Source organism: Fundulus heteroclitus, unplaced genomic scaffold (genome assembly GCF_011125445.2).
Source record: "Fundulus heteroclitus isolate FHET01 unplaced genomic scaffold, MU-UCD_Fhet_4.1 scaffold_40, whole genome shotgun sequence".
Taxonomy (NCBI): domain Eukaryota; kingdom Metazoa; phylum Chordata; class Actinopteri; order Cyprinodontiformes; family Fundulidae; genus Fundulus; species Fundulus heteroclitus.
In genome coordinates this window covers 2586420-2601694 of record NW_023396813.1, presented here as the reverse complement: position 1 = coordinate 2601694, position 15275 = coordinate 2586420, and the positions used below count along the sequence as shown (strand labels likewise).

The window sequence follows — 15275 nt, the reverse complement described above, 5'->3', positions numbered from 1 at the left end:
TTTTTACGCCTTTGTTCAAATATTTCCAGCAAAATCTTCTGTCTTCTTCTCCTATCCGTTACGAAATAAACGCAGAAAAAATTACATCTCTACCATTTACGGATCAGGACATATGGAGCGTTGTTTGAGGCAAAGTATTTCATTCTATTCCAATGAGGCAGAGTCTGAGAAAAGTCTCTGCACTTCGGTAGAATGGTCAGCTGCAGGTGTGAGTGAGTTTCTATGACGACGAAACTCTGCTGGCCAGAGGGCCAGAGGGACAGGCTCCATTGGGATAGAATGGCAACTTTCGACACCCACTGCAGTGGCTGTGATGAATGTTGAAATCTGAAATTCGCAAAGTCACTTCCTCTTAACATTTGAAATTTTTCAAGTAATTATCGGGCATGTGTGAATTTTCTGTCACTTTTTGGATATCACATGCTTTCCTATTGGGCCTCTGACTTCAACAGGACCTGGCAGGATGCCCAGACACGACCCCCCTGGCCTTAACAGCAGCACCCACCTGTGGGAGATAGCACTACACACCATTTTGGTCGAATGTTGAGTTCTGGCCCCAGATTGGGTGAGGCTGAGTTGGTAGAGGAGGCCGATCTCACCCATGAACTTTGGTGACGTCTGGTGACATTAAGTTTTGGCACCCTTTTTGAGGCACTTCCCAGTACAGGATTTGGACCAAACTAACAGAGTGCCATCACACGGTGATACTGAACACAACCATGTTAGCGGCTAACTGTTAGCATGTTGCTAACTGGAAGTAGCCCTAGGAAGCTTGTACAAACTTCTGCTTCACAGAGTCTTTACTTCCTTTAGAGAGAAAGCTCCGCAAGAAATTTGGCTTACGTTGCATAAAGCATCTCCAAGCTATGAAGTGTTAAACATCCAATGCTTTTCAATGGGGGGGCGACACCCCTTATACTCCTAGAAATGCAGGCCCACATGTGGCCAAATTAAAATATTTCCAGCAAAAACCAATAGCTTGTCCGGTTCCCCTATCCATTACGAAATAAACGCAGGAAAAATTACGTCTCTAACCCTTATCGTTCTGGAGAAACAAAGTGCTGCTCGCGGGGTAAATCGCAGCTGAAACAGGTTCAGAACTCCATGCCCCCAAAATATGCACTTTTTATATCGTCACTATTATGTACAGGCATAAGACTTTCACACATTCATGTCCAGACCCTTGTGGCGCTCACAAAAAAGGAATTTTGTTGATAAATGTTACGTTTTTGCCGCAGGAACAATTTGTTCGGGAGTAGCGTTTTGGGAAAATGTTAAAACAGGATCAGACTTCCATCCCCCCAAATGAGGCACTTTTCTACATCGTCGCTACTCCTAAACCATTTCATGTACAGGCATGACACTTTCACACATGAATGTCCAGACCCTTCTGGCGCTCATACAAAAGGAATTTTGTCGATAACTGTTACGGTTTTGCCGCAGCAACAATTTGTTCGGGAGTAGCGAATGCAAAATCCTGAAAACGCTTTGGACCTGCATCCTTCTAAATGATGCAATTTTTTACATCGTTGCCATGCCTACACCGATTTTTGTACAAACATAAAATGAGCACCACAGTCCTCAAAAGCCTGCTGATACTCACGCTGAAAGAATTATTTCGATATCTCTTATACTTTTTCAGCTAGAGCGATTTGTTCGGGATCGTTTTTTAGAGGATTTTTGAACTTTCGGCAATATTTCCCTTTATATCATAATTTTTTGGGCCTACATTAAAATATTTTAAGAAAAAAACGATAGTTTGTCTTGTTCCCCTATCCGTTCCGAAATAAACGCAGAATAAATTACGTCTCTAGCCCCAACGGTTGACGAAAAATCCAGAGTTGTTCAAGGCAAAGTGATGCCATTTTATTCCAATTAGAGCTCGTCTGACCATAAGTCTCTGCCTACAGTAGACGGACACCAGCAGCTGTGAGTGAGTTTCCATGACAACAGAACTCTGCTGGCCAGAGGTTACTACAGGTCAGGGACAGGCTTCCATTGCTTTGAATGGCACCTTTTGTTGTCCACTGCAGGGGCTGTGATGAACGCAGAAATCTGAAATTCGCAGAGTCACTTCCTCAAAATATTTTTAACTTTTCCAGTGATTTTCAGGCATGTGTAAATTTTCTGTCACTTTTTGGATTTCACAAAGTTACTACTACTGCTACTACTACTACTACCACTACTACTACTACTACTGATACTACCATTGATACTACTAATATTACTACTGATACTTCTACTTCTACTGATACTACTGCTACTACTACTGATACTACTACTACTACTGATACTACTACTACTACTGCTACTACTACTACTACCACTGATACTACTACTATTACTACTACTACTTCTGATACAACTACTACTACTACTAATACTACTACTAATGATACTACCACTGCTACTACTACTACTACCACTGCTACTACTACTACTGATACTACTACTACTACTGGTACTACTTCTGATACTACTACTACTACTTATACTGCTGCTACTACTACTGATACTACTGATACTACTCCTACTGATACTACTAGTACTACTACTACTACTACTACTAATTACTTCAAATTCTTCAGTTTTTGTCAAATTCTTCAAATTCCTTGAAATTCTTGAAAAACTTAAACTCCTGATACTACTACTGATACTAATACTACTACTACTGATTCTAATACTACTACCACTACTGATACTACTATTGCTACTACTACTACTAATGATACTACTACTATCACTACCACTACTACTACTACCACAAATTCCTTCAAATTCTGCATTTTTTTTCAAATTCTTCAAATTCTTTAAAAACTAAAACTCCTGATACTACTACTGATACTACTACTACTGATTGTAATACTACTACCACTACTGATACTACTAATGGTACTACAACTACTAATGATACTACTACTGCTGCTACTAATACTACCACCACTACTACTGATACTAACTTTCAAATATCCTTCAACTATCTTCAACTAGTTTAGTTTTTTCATAACATTCTTCTAATCCTTCAGCTGTTTTTAATGTTAAAATTGGTTCTTTTATTTTATTTCATTTCAGCTACTTTTTTCTCTTCTTTAAAGATCTTCTGGATCTTTTCCTCAATCATTCTGCAAGAAAGCATTCTCACTGCTGTTTCGCAGGAACAGCTTTTTCTAGTCAGTGAGAATGCTATACAGCATTCTCACTTATGAAGTCCCTTCATGTCTTGATTATTATTCCGTACGTTTTTCGGCATCTAACTACCTGCATATTTCAACCGATTTAAACAATTTTCGTATCAAAACGTTCAGCTCGTTCACGACATTACTGCTGTGTCTTTTGGTAATTATAACTTTTATAATATTTAAAATATTTAACTTTTTGTGAGTTTTTTGCTCTCATTGAAATTGAATAGAGAATTCTTCAAATTCTTCAAATATTTCAGCTTTTTGACAGCTTACTGCTTCAGCCTACTTTCAGCTAGAAACGCCATTCAACTTTTAAAATGTTCAAATAACCTTCAGCTATCTTCAGCTACTTCAGCTTTTTCCTATTTCACCATTTTCATACAGTACCTCCTTAAAATAATTTAGCATTTTCATAAAATTCAGAAAAATGAATGTGTTGCTAGGGAGTTAATTTAGAGTGGCCACTCTACGTTCCTATTGATTTTCCGTCTCTGAACAACTTCTCACTCGCTCAATTTTCACCCTATCCACATAAATTATACATCAAAACGTAGGAATTTTGGTCTGGATTCTGAAAATGTAACCATCATTGGTGTGGGATTTATAGATTTTTCGCAAATCACCTCAGAGTAACACTAACCCGAAACCGTCCCCATTCATTTCCTATGGAGCGGTTTTCAAAAATGACACCTGAAAATCCAAAACATCACATGTTTTCGCATCGTCGCTACTCCTAAACCGTTTGATGTAGAGGCATGAGACTTTCACACATTCATGTCCGGACCCTTCTGGCACTCACAAAAAATAATTTTGTCGATAAATGTTACGGTTTTGCCGCAGTAACAATTTGTTCGGGAGTAGCGAATGTGCAAAATCCTGAAAACGCTTTGGACCTGCATCCTTCTAAATGATGCACTTTTTTACATCGTCACCATGCCTACACCAATTTTTGTACAAACATAAAAATGACCACCACAGTCCCCAAAAGCCTGCTGATACTCACGCTGAAAGAATTATTTTGATATCTCTTATACTTTTCAGCTACAGCGATTTGTTCGGGACCCATTTTAGAGGATTTTTGAATTTTCGTCAATATTCCCCTGTATTTCATGATTTTTTTCGCCTATATTAAGATATTCAAGCAAAAAATGATAGTTTGTCTTGTTCCCCTATGCGTTCCGAAATGCAGAAAAAATTACGTCTCTAGCCCCAACGGTTGAGGAAATATCCAGAGTTGTTTGAGGCAAAGTGATCCCAGTTTATTCCAATGGGAGCACTTCTGAGCCAAAGTCTGTGCCTGCAGTAGACGGACACCAGCAGCTGTGAGTGAGTTTCCATGACAACAGAACTCTGCTGGCCAGAGGTTACTACAGGTCAGGGACAGGCTTCCATTGCTTAGAATGGCACCTTTTGTTGCCCACTGCAGGGGCTGTGATGAACGCAGGAATCTGAAATTCTCAGTCACTTCCTCGAAATATTTTAAAATTTTCCAGTGATTTTCAGGCATGTGTAAATTTTCTGTCACTTTTTGGATTTCACATAGTTACTACTACTACTGATACTACTACTACTACTACTGCTACTACCACCACTACTACTACTACTATTGCTACTACTACTACTACTACTACTACTACTACTACTGCTTCTACTACTACTACTACTACTACTACTACTACTGCTTCTACTACTACTACTATTGGTGCTACTACTACTACTACTACTACTACTACTGACACTACTGCTACTACTTTTGCTACTTCTACTACTACTACTACTGCTACTACTACTACTACTAATACTACTACTACTAGTAGTAGTAGTATTAGTAGTAGCTCTAATTGGAATAATTCCTTCAAATTCTTCAAATTTTTGACATTCTTCAAATTCTTCAAATTCCCTCAAATTCTTTAAAAACTGATACTACTAGTACTACTACTAGTAGTACTACTACTACAGAGTCCTTTAAATTCTTCAAATTCCTTCAAATTCTTTAAAAACTGATACTACTACTACTACTACTACTACTACTACCACTACTACTGATACTAATACTACTAACACTACTGATACTATTACTGCTACTACTTTTACTACTGCTACTGATACAACTACTACTTCTTCTGCTGCTACTACTACTACTACTACTACTACTACTACTACAGTTTAACTGGTTTAGCTGTTTCAAAACATTCTTCCCTTCCTCCAGCTTTTGTCATTTCATGTTCAAATTGTTTTTTCTTGGATCTCAATACTTTTCAGCTAGTTTTTCACTTCTGCAGGGATCTTCCGCATCTTATGCTCAAAGGATCTTCTGCATCTTTTCCTCAATCATTCTGCAGGAAAGCATTCTCACTGCTGTTTCGCAGGAACAGCCTTTTCTAGTTTGTACATAAATCTCTTTTTTCTTTTATATAAGTGACCCGTGGCTGCTGTTTGTAAACATAATCTTTGTAGGCTACATACTTTGTCTATATTTTTTGCCAATAAAGTTGTGAAACACAAAAAATGCATCTCTGCTAACGGTATGCTAATATTAGTCAGAGTCAATCAGAAAACAGATTTTATGTCCGTGATAGTACTTGTTCAATGTTTCTATAAAATAGTATAAATAGTGCCATCCTAAAGACCATTCCACACTCATGTGTGGAATGGTCACAATCCTATTTAAAATGTGTCTTTGTTGACAAAGAATAAGTAGTGCATCACACAAAGAAGAAATGTCTGAAACCTGTGGTGTGGACCTCTTTCATTAATTTGAAATATAGCGAAACCCTCGCCCTGTGACTGCAATACCTTCCTGCTTTGTTCACACTGTGCTGTGAACAAACAGGCATGGAAATAAAAAAAAATCCACCTTGCAAAGTGGCTGGTGGAAAAAAAATGTGTGTGTATAACGTGAAAGAAGAAATTGATGTAAAAGAAATTAAGAATTTAACTTAAATGTGCAATTATAATGTGTATATACACCTTAACAGTGGTGTACTGTAACAAGTTTATTTTGGGTAATTACTAACATTAAACTACAACACTGTGTCACAAGTCTTTTTCTTACTGTGTCGCCTCAGTAATACTAATCTGTATCTTATTGGGAATAAGATTCTGGCACACGTAGAGGGTAGTGGACTTAGATTCAGGGCAGTCAAAAGTAGCCAGTCAACGGCGGCAAATCGCCGTCTATAGCAGCTCCTGCCGCCGCCTACTTTTCCCCGATTATACATCCCAAAAATCACCTTAGCATCTGTCTCCACTGAGAGCAACATTAACGAGTGATTGGGTTCGTTGTTCCAACCGAGATGCTACTTTTTCGATCAAAACACAGACCGGTGTTATGCCGAAAAGTGCAATAAAACCGTGAGAGCCGACGTGAGTTTGAAACTGCAAAGCTTTTTAAGCGAAGATCAAACGTGCACAGCACCGCGTTCATAGACCAGTGTGATGCATTTACGAGCGTCAGAAAGCTATGGTGCATTCAGGAGCATGGGACATTTCAAACTTACAAGGAAAGAGGCATAAAGCGGAATAGAACTTAACTCATACAGTAATGTATTTATCCAGAAACAGTGTGGGCTTTCTTACAATACTGAATGCTCTATAATTGTATTTCTGATATTTTTTGATTATGCACATCTGTTAGCTTTTTATTCTGAAAAATCTATAATATTACATATAATATAATATTACAGCAGCAAATTATCAAAGTTTTTCAGGGGATGCATTTTGTGTTTGTCTCTAGAATCCTCGTCGATGATACGATATCGTGTGTGTGATGAGTGCAAGTGAAATTAAACTGAGATGAGAGATTTCGAAAGAGCAATATGACTGAAAAAATTAAACATGTGAATTCAATTTCAAATTCCAACCCTGTATTTTTATCATACAAATTCGACTTTGTTCGTGAAGAAATGTTACGATCGTTTTTAGAACAGAACTGTGAATAATAATAATAAGATGAATAGACCTCACCTAATCTGATCTGTTTTATGTGGTGCTAGTAATTCAAATTAAACTAATTTTATGCAAATGGAGATTACCTTGTCTTGTTAAAACATGATGATAACATCATGTGAAAAAATAATGTTTTAAGAATAATGATAAAAAAGAAATGTTTTTGAAGAATTGATCATTCACATTTTTTGCCTCTTATTGAATTTGAAACATGCACTCTGACTCTATTGTTTAAATAATCACCTGTCTTGAAAGCTTACAAAATATATCAGGGAGAGTCTATTTTTCAAAATTCTCCCCTCCGGGGCTCGGGCACGGCATAAGTGCACCCTCCTACTTGATAGTGTGCAGCCTGCTACTTTAAAAAAGTTTGACTGCCCTGTAGATTTGTGTCGGATGGTTCACGCCTCTGCATTGTCTATTATTTTTTGATAATGGACACCTTGTCGGGCATTATTCCTTACACCAATTTCACTTTTTTTCTGTTATTCTTTCAGTAGACAAGTGAATAGTATGTAGGGTTTATTGGCTCATGTTGACTGTACAGTAATTCACATATGTATAAAGAACAATTATTTGTGCTTATTTTTTGCAGGGTAATTACTGTTTGAAGGGCTGTACTCTTATCCCTTTTTGGTAAACTGTCTGATAATGCACCAACGGTGACTTTTGTAACATTTCTTGATTAGGATTATTATTAATAATCAGCCAATCCTTTCATATTATCCAGTCTGCCATTGTTTTTCTTCTATTTCCCTGCTACCTAAGTTTCTTATTTTTATTGTGGAGGTCTGCCTTACTTTCATTTCTACCTGAATTTAAAGGAAGTATATGTAATAATGACACAATGTTTCAAATCAGAACAGCGCATACACAATTGATAATTGATTATGTCATTTCCTCAACAGTCTGTTGCTGCTGTGAAATCCCACTGAATTTATACTTACTCAGGACGCTGCTCTTTTGCCAAGATAAAATACCAAATGTTGCGTTCTGTTTTGTAACCCTGGGAACTCTCATATGATTAGCTCAGGAACCAGGAAGTAAATACGGGCTACACACTGCACCGAAATAGCACTGTACCTCTTGGTTTGAAAGGAGAAAAACTTGACTGAGACATTGTTGATGGACCGATAGTTTATAGGGAATGTTACTTACATCCCAGGTGACAAATGAGAATGATTTTGGTCAATTTTACAGTAAATTTCTTGCTTATATTGGCCCTTTAACCTATGCAAGGGCAATGTCTCCTTAAGTAAGCTGGAAACCTTCCAAATAAAGACCTGGGGCCTGTTCTTTGTACGTCGCTAACTCAGTTAGCTGGATTTGATTGTTGACGATTTGGCATGATGTTGGATCGTTTGGTTCTTCGAAAGACATCCTGCACTTGTTGTCATAGCAACATGTGCGCAAGCTTAAGCCTGCTCGAGAACTTATTTAATGCAAACAGGATTAGATCGCAGCTTTATAAGCGGAGGAGATAGGAAAGTCTGTCGTATCCACGTCGTCCATTTTTACAACTGCAACCTGTTGCGGAAGGTGCAAGGATAATTTCAGAGCTTTTCGAATTAATCGCGTATTGCGCAATAGACAGGATCCTTTAGTGCAGCGCGACAGTGTAATTGTAGAGAGATTTTTCTTGGTGGCTGTTATAAACAGAGAAACATCATTTAACAGTGGCTTTTAAAGAGGTAAAAGTTTTGTTAGAGCCATAAATGGAAAATATTTAAGTTATTTGTATGATGGTTTGCTTTTTATTTTTATCATATTCAGTAAGAAGATTTGTTCAGGCCATTTTATTGTGAAGTTTAGTTTTACTTTGAAAGGCTTGCTTCCTTGTCGAGCCGTATATTGTATTAGTAAAAACTATGGATAGATTATCTAGACAAGGAACAATATAGTTTTTGACCGTGTAAACTGTGCATGACTTAGAAAAGGAAAAACTTCATTTTTTTTTAGAGATAACTAATTGTTTGGAAGTAAAGGACGCGTGCAAACTGAGAATTTTAACAGTGTCTAAGGAATGACACCGCTATTGGATCTGTTGCCATAACAAGTGCCTTTTTAAAATAAAGTATAATAATTAAAGGTTACCATTTTGTAGAATATTCTTGTACTTAAATTTTACTTATCCCCATGTTCTAGTGGGTCCCGTGGAGGCTCTGATATAAAAGAACAGAGTAAATATGAAATTATTAAAAAGCAGAAATACATACTGTAAAAGTTAATAGAAACATCTAATATGGACAGCACTTATGCATGTAATTTGTCTGATGCCTTTTGCCAGCCCTCTCTCCTTTAGCAGACTTTGAGGTGTTACCTTTCGTTTTAATTAATGACTTAAATTCGGCATAAGCTTCCATTAAAAGCTCTTGTTTTGCTTGGGAAAAACTGTGCACCTTCTTTGGCCATGCTGAACAGCCAATAGCAATGATCATTGTTTCTACTATCGATACATTTCCCCTTTTAAAGCGATGAATGAACGCACAGTTATCTCAGATAACTCAATCCAGCCATAGTAATCATAAATAACAGGTGTGTTCAAAGAACCCAATTAACCGGATCATGATTAGCACGATGATATCATCTTGGATGTCTCATTTGATCTCGGATGTTTTAAGCAACGTACGAAGAACGGGGCCCTGATCTGAGATCTGATATATGTATGGCGTGCACACAGAAATAAAACCTGCTAAATATTTCTCTGTATCACAGGCTTTTTTCACTGTGTACTCAGTTTTACTTTTTGTTAGTGTTTGTATATATGAAGTGATTATTCCGTTATGATATATGATCATAATTTATGAAAAAAACAATATATGATTGATTCTTTTTCAGGGATTTAATTTAGGTAATTATCACTAAATAATGTGGCTCTCTTTATAATCAGTGCACTATATAATACATGGTGACGCATGCCATATCAGCAGTAAAGCAAAATTATGCAAACTCTGCCACCGTCCTGATTGTTGTTTTCGGCATGTTTTTCAGTGATGAGATTGGCCTAATACAGTGCCCAGAAGCTCGCTACAACCGCAGTCCCATTGTGCTGGTGGAGAACAAGCTGGGCGTTGAGAGCTGGTGTATCAAGTTTCTGCTGCCATATGTCCACAACAAGCTGCTCCTCTACCGCCAGCGCAAACACTGGCTAGACAGGGAAGGTATTTCTTTTCGTTATGGCTTCTTAAAATGTGTGTCTAACACAGTGCATTTTCTATTTTTTCATCTGGCATGTAGTGTGACAAATAGAAGATGTTTATATTTCATCATATGACTGCATTTATTTCAAGTTGGCCCATATAATCAACATTCTTGCAAACTCATCATATCAAACTTTTAAGGGTAGTTGAGTTTAAGTGTTTTGCTATCAGCTGACCTTAAAAAAAAATTCCAGACAATCTTACTATCTAGCTTTGTTGTACATAAAACTTTTCCTGGTTGCTGACACAACAATGAGACAGTGTGTGTTTTTGTGCCCAACAGCTTTAGTGGATATTACTTGCACTCTTTTGCTGCTCAACCCAGATTTCACCACTGCTTGGAATGTCAGGTAAAAGAAATACTGCATCCTATTATTATATAGTTGTCTTTAACTTTTTAAGTGCAAACCAGATTCAGAGAAACAAATGGACTCCTGTCTCTGCCATGGTTGATTTTAATTTTGTTTTATATATAGAGGTTTACATATAAATGTGTTCATGAATATTAAAAAAAGGCTTGCTACTTCTTCTAAATAGTTTTTTCCTAGTTACAGACTACTAAAAATTATCTCTAATTTAAAAATGTTGGCAAAACTGCTGTTTATTTGGTTAATTTATTATGAATCGTTTCTTTGCAGTTGACCGTGGGTCTTACAGATGACTATATTGATGTGATATGTTACAGGAAAGAGTTGCTGCAGTGTGGTGCTCTTAACCCAGAAAGGGACCTTTACCTGAGCAAGCTTGCCCTCACCAAATTCCCCAAAAGCCCTGAGACGTGGATACACAGGTACCATTTTACTCAACAGAAAAATTTAAATTGTCACTTTTAAGGTGCTGAGACACTGGTGGCCTTTGTTTAATGAATACTAGACAAGAAAGGGAGAGAAAGGAACGTGAGATATAAATGGCCTGGGTTGGGATTAGAACCCAAGGCAACTATGTGTATGTACTCTCACCCTACCTACGTTACATAACAGCAGTTGCAGTAGTTTATAAAATCAAGAATTTAGTGACTAGCAATGTGTAATGGTTCATTTATTCATACTGCACATCTTTGGTACAATCATTTTATTCCAGCACAGTCTTGTACCAAAAAAAAAAATCAATGTTGTTTTAAACTGCAAAGTGCAGAACTTTTATCTTATGCCACACAACTTCCAATTGCAGCACAAAAACAAATCATATCAGAGTGGAGTCCCAGCTATCACTGAAGTCTGCTTCTTTTGGATCATTGAGGAGTATTGCCACAATTTTTCTATGAATTCACAAAAATATTTTTGCTGTGCTCAAGTTTCAAAAGTAAAACCTGCATGGACAGAACTTTTGGTGGTGTGATGTGTATAAATGGTGCACTTTTCCTGACTTTGTAGGAACCACGTATGTAGCTCTTCGTTACTTTATTACTAAGCTAAAAAACATAACAGCAGAAGTACAAATCCAGTTTACTGTAATGATCAACTAGCCCAAAATACAGCACAGCACATGATATGCCACAACACACTGGTACAGTGTCTGAAGTCCCTCTAATAGGAGTTTTTTCAACAGCTGCACTTACGGTGAAAAATAACTCGGAAAAGATCGGAATTTCATTCAAGAATCTTTCTGTAAGCTGCCGGTGTAAATTCTACTATGCCAGCTGACCAGATGTATATAGAGCAAAATGTGGTGCTCTTTGTCTTTTATTTAGTTCACAAACATAATTTCATTATCTTGCTGCTTAGCATGTAAAAGCATTGCAAAATATAATTCAATTAAATTTTATTTATTAAGGACCAATTCACAACATGTCATCTCAAGGTACTTTACAAAGTCAAATTCAATCAAAGCTTCCTGACAGATTGGTCAAAAGGTTTCCTATCAAAAGAAACCAAGTGATTGCATCGAGTCTTGACAAGCAGCATTCACTCCTGAAAGAACGTGAACGACAATTTGTACCTACTATGAAGAAAAGAAAGACAAAGAATCAGAATCAGAAATACTTTAATAATCCTAGAGGGAAATTGTTGTTTCAGTAAAATCGCCATTAACATAAACAAACAAACATCACAAACATTTCAGGGGGAGACGATTTACTGAGGCCTTGCTGCCAAGGAACTGCCTTACACGGTGCCCACATGGTGCTGCCATTACTCTGTGAAAAGATAGAGGCCACAAAAAAAGGAAGGTGGGAGGGGAAAAAACATAACTCATACTTTATCCTATAACACGGTACAGTTTGAGATATCAAAAATCTCTTGCACAAAAAGCACAAATAAGACGAGACACAAATAGCCGAAGGTAAACATTTGAGACTAATCGCGTGTAGGTTCATCAGTTCATATGAGCATCAGTTATGTGTGTCTGTTTGGGTGAAAGTGTTTATATTTCTGTGAACACTCTCCAGAGGCCATTGTCCTTGATGTTATCAGCCCCTTTGAGTTCAACCACCGAAGCCAGTCTGCGTACCAGCACATCCAGCTTTTCGGCCCTGCTCCTCCACCTTCCAGAAATGTCCGCTCACCGCCTTAGTGAGCGCGTCATATGCAGCCGGCAGCCTGATCAAGGCGAAATGGCTACCGACATCCGCTTTATTTGCTGATGCATCAAAAATCCACCAAATCCAATAAGTAGAAATCCAAGTATCCTGAATCCAAACATGCAAACGTTTCAAAATGTCCAGGAATGACAAAGTCGAAAGACACACCATTTTCCACCCTACCTGTTGAAAAAAATGTATCAATAGAAAACATAAAGTTAAAATACCAATAAATAATGCAAAATTGGAGAACAGTAGAAGAACCCAGCAGAGTGAGAGAAATAGGTCTTGATGTCTTCCAGCAGTCTAAGCTGCATAACTACAGAGATAGATCAGGATAACCTAAGCCACTCTAACCGTAAGCTTTATCAAAACGGAAAGTTTATGCCTAGTCTTAAAAGTAGACAGGGTTTCTGTCTCATGCATGGACTAAAACTTGGGAGTTGGTTCCACAGGGACATGATAGCTAAAAGATCTGCGTCCCATTCAACTTTTAGAGACTCTAGGAACCACCAGTATGAAAAGTCTATGAAAAGAAAAACATATCGAGATAAATATCCTATATTGGCATTCAGCCTAAAAAATAGCAAGCTATTATTGTTGGTCCATGTTGCCCCACCCTATACTAGAGACACTAGGACTGGGATTGGCTGTGTTCCAATACTGGTTTTGGTATCGGGCCGGATACCAGCGTCGAGAACTAGTACTTGTAAAAGCAAGCCGATACTCTGAATTGAGTTTCCTCCTGGGTTTGGCTACACTGCAACTCAAAGGCGAGATACCACTCTGTACTGGGTAGTGGTGCTATACACCAAGTGGCTGTTTGCTGACATGTGTAAAGTGATACCTGAAAAAAGAAAGTGAAAGAAAATAAATAAATAAATTACAGAGTTTCTGTATATAGGTGAACACTTAATATCTGGAACCCTGCACCTGTGGGAGTTTGTGAGAGTGCACTAGTTTAGGTGAAAATTATCCAGAAGGAAATAGCTCGATAGTGGTTGTAGAGAACCAAAGGCCCGCCTTCCCCGAGCACAGAGGCAGGGGACCCATAACCCCGGACTCCCAAAGGGGCCCCCAAAGCAGGGCGCCCAAGAGGGGCTAACACAGGAAATCTGCAACCCCCCCCCCCTCCCAAGGAAAGAGGAGAGACGACCCCGAGGAAATCCCCCAGCCACTGCAATGCCGACGCCCCGAAGAGCCGCGGGGACGAGCCTGTGGGCTCCACCGGCAGCCAGCCGCGCTGAAGTGGTCCCGGCCATGGGCCCTGAGGGCCAGAGGCCCCAGGGGCGCCCCGCCCCCGTGGTGGGGGCCCCGGCCGAACCCCGGGGGGCCAGGCCCCGCGAAGCAGCCACCGGGAATGGGCCGGCACCCACCCGGGAACCCGCCCCAAACCCGAGGACCGTCAATGCGCCAGAGGGCCAAGGCGCCTGCCAGCGCAGCGGAGGGGGGCAGGACGTGGGGGGATGGGCTCTGCACCTAGCGGACACTTGAGTTGTTCTTGGGAGAGGGAGTGGACCGGACCCATAACTGGAAGAAAAAAAATAACTCATTCACATCCCTCCCTAGTGCCCCACTCACCACACAGAGACTTACAAAAAAAATAAAAAAAATAGACGCTGTACACACATTCCCACATAACACTCTCATCCAACAATCCCAAGTGGGGGGGTCACCACAATTCAACTATACGACTGCCTGTCGTAAATGCGAGAGGAGGTGAAGGGAGCCGTCCGAGGCTCCCCCCCCCCCCCCCAGACGTCTTAACCCTCACCCCCCGTACCATGGCCTACATGAATGTGTGTTGTGAAAATGTTTGGAGTGAAAGTGTCTAAAATGCATGATAAAATTGGGGAGAGGGATGTCATCAGAAAGTGGCAACCTCCAGTAACGCCCCCCTCAAGCAAGGACCTACATGTGTGGCGGCGTGATGGAGCAGGCAAAAGGAGTCCGGGGATGGGGAGCAAAGGACTGGGGAGGAGAGAAGATTACTGAAGCCCTAACCGAATTCATTGCCCTTGATGGTCAGTCGTTTTCAGTGGTCAATGATGTTGTTAAATTATTTGTGATCTATAAGTACCAGTTTATTAAGTACTCACTATCGGTACTTGGAATCGGCAAGTATCTAAACTGAAGTACTCATACTTGTACTTGGTCGTGAAAAAACAGGTATCGTGACCCCCCTACCATCTCTCTGATCCAGATGTGGCATTTGTATTTTAGACTTCTGTAGTAATAAAAAGACTCTTGAAACAGAAACTACACTACCGTTCAAAAGTTTGGGGTAACCCAAACAATTTTGTGTTTTCTATGAAAAGTCACACTTATTCACCACCATACGTTGTGAAATGAATAGAAAATAGAGTCAAGACATTGACAAGGTTAGAAATAATGATTTGTATTTGAAATAAGATTTTTTTTACATCA

At 39.1% G+C, this 15275-nt stretch overlaps 1 protein-coding gene across 4 annotated transcripts in view; it reads left to right on the top strand.

The window, feature by feature from the left end:
• ptar1 (protein prenyltransferase alpha subunit repeat containing 1) overlaps positions 1–15275 on the top strand; it is a 124344-nt gene that overhangs the window by 17951 nt on the left and 91118 nt on the right. For all 4 annotated transcript variants that reach the window (XM_012857676.3, XM_021313616.2, XM_036131027.1 and 1 more), the window contains exons 2-4: positions 10122–10291; positions 10614–10680; positions 11016–11120. In XM_012857676.3, the coding sequence (XP_012713130.1) occupies positions 10122–10291; positions 10614–10680; positions 11016–11120 (342 nt within the window). The remainder of the gene's footprint in view (positions 1–10121; positions 10292–10613; positions 10681–11015; positions 11121–15275) is intronic.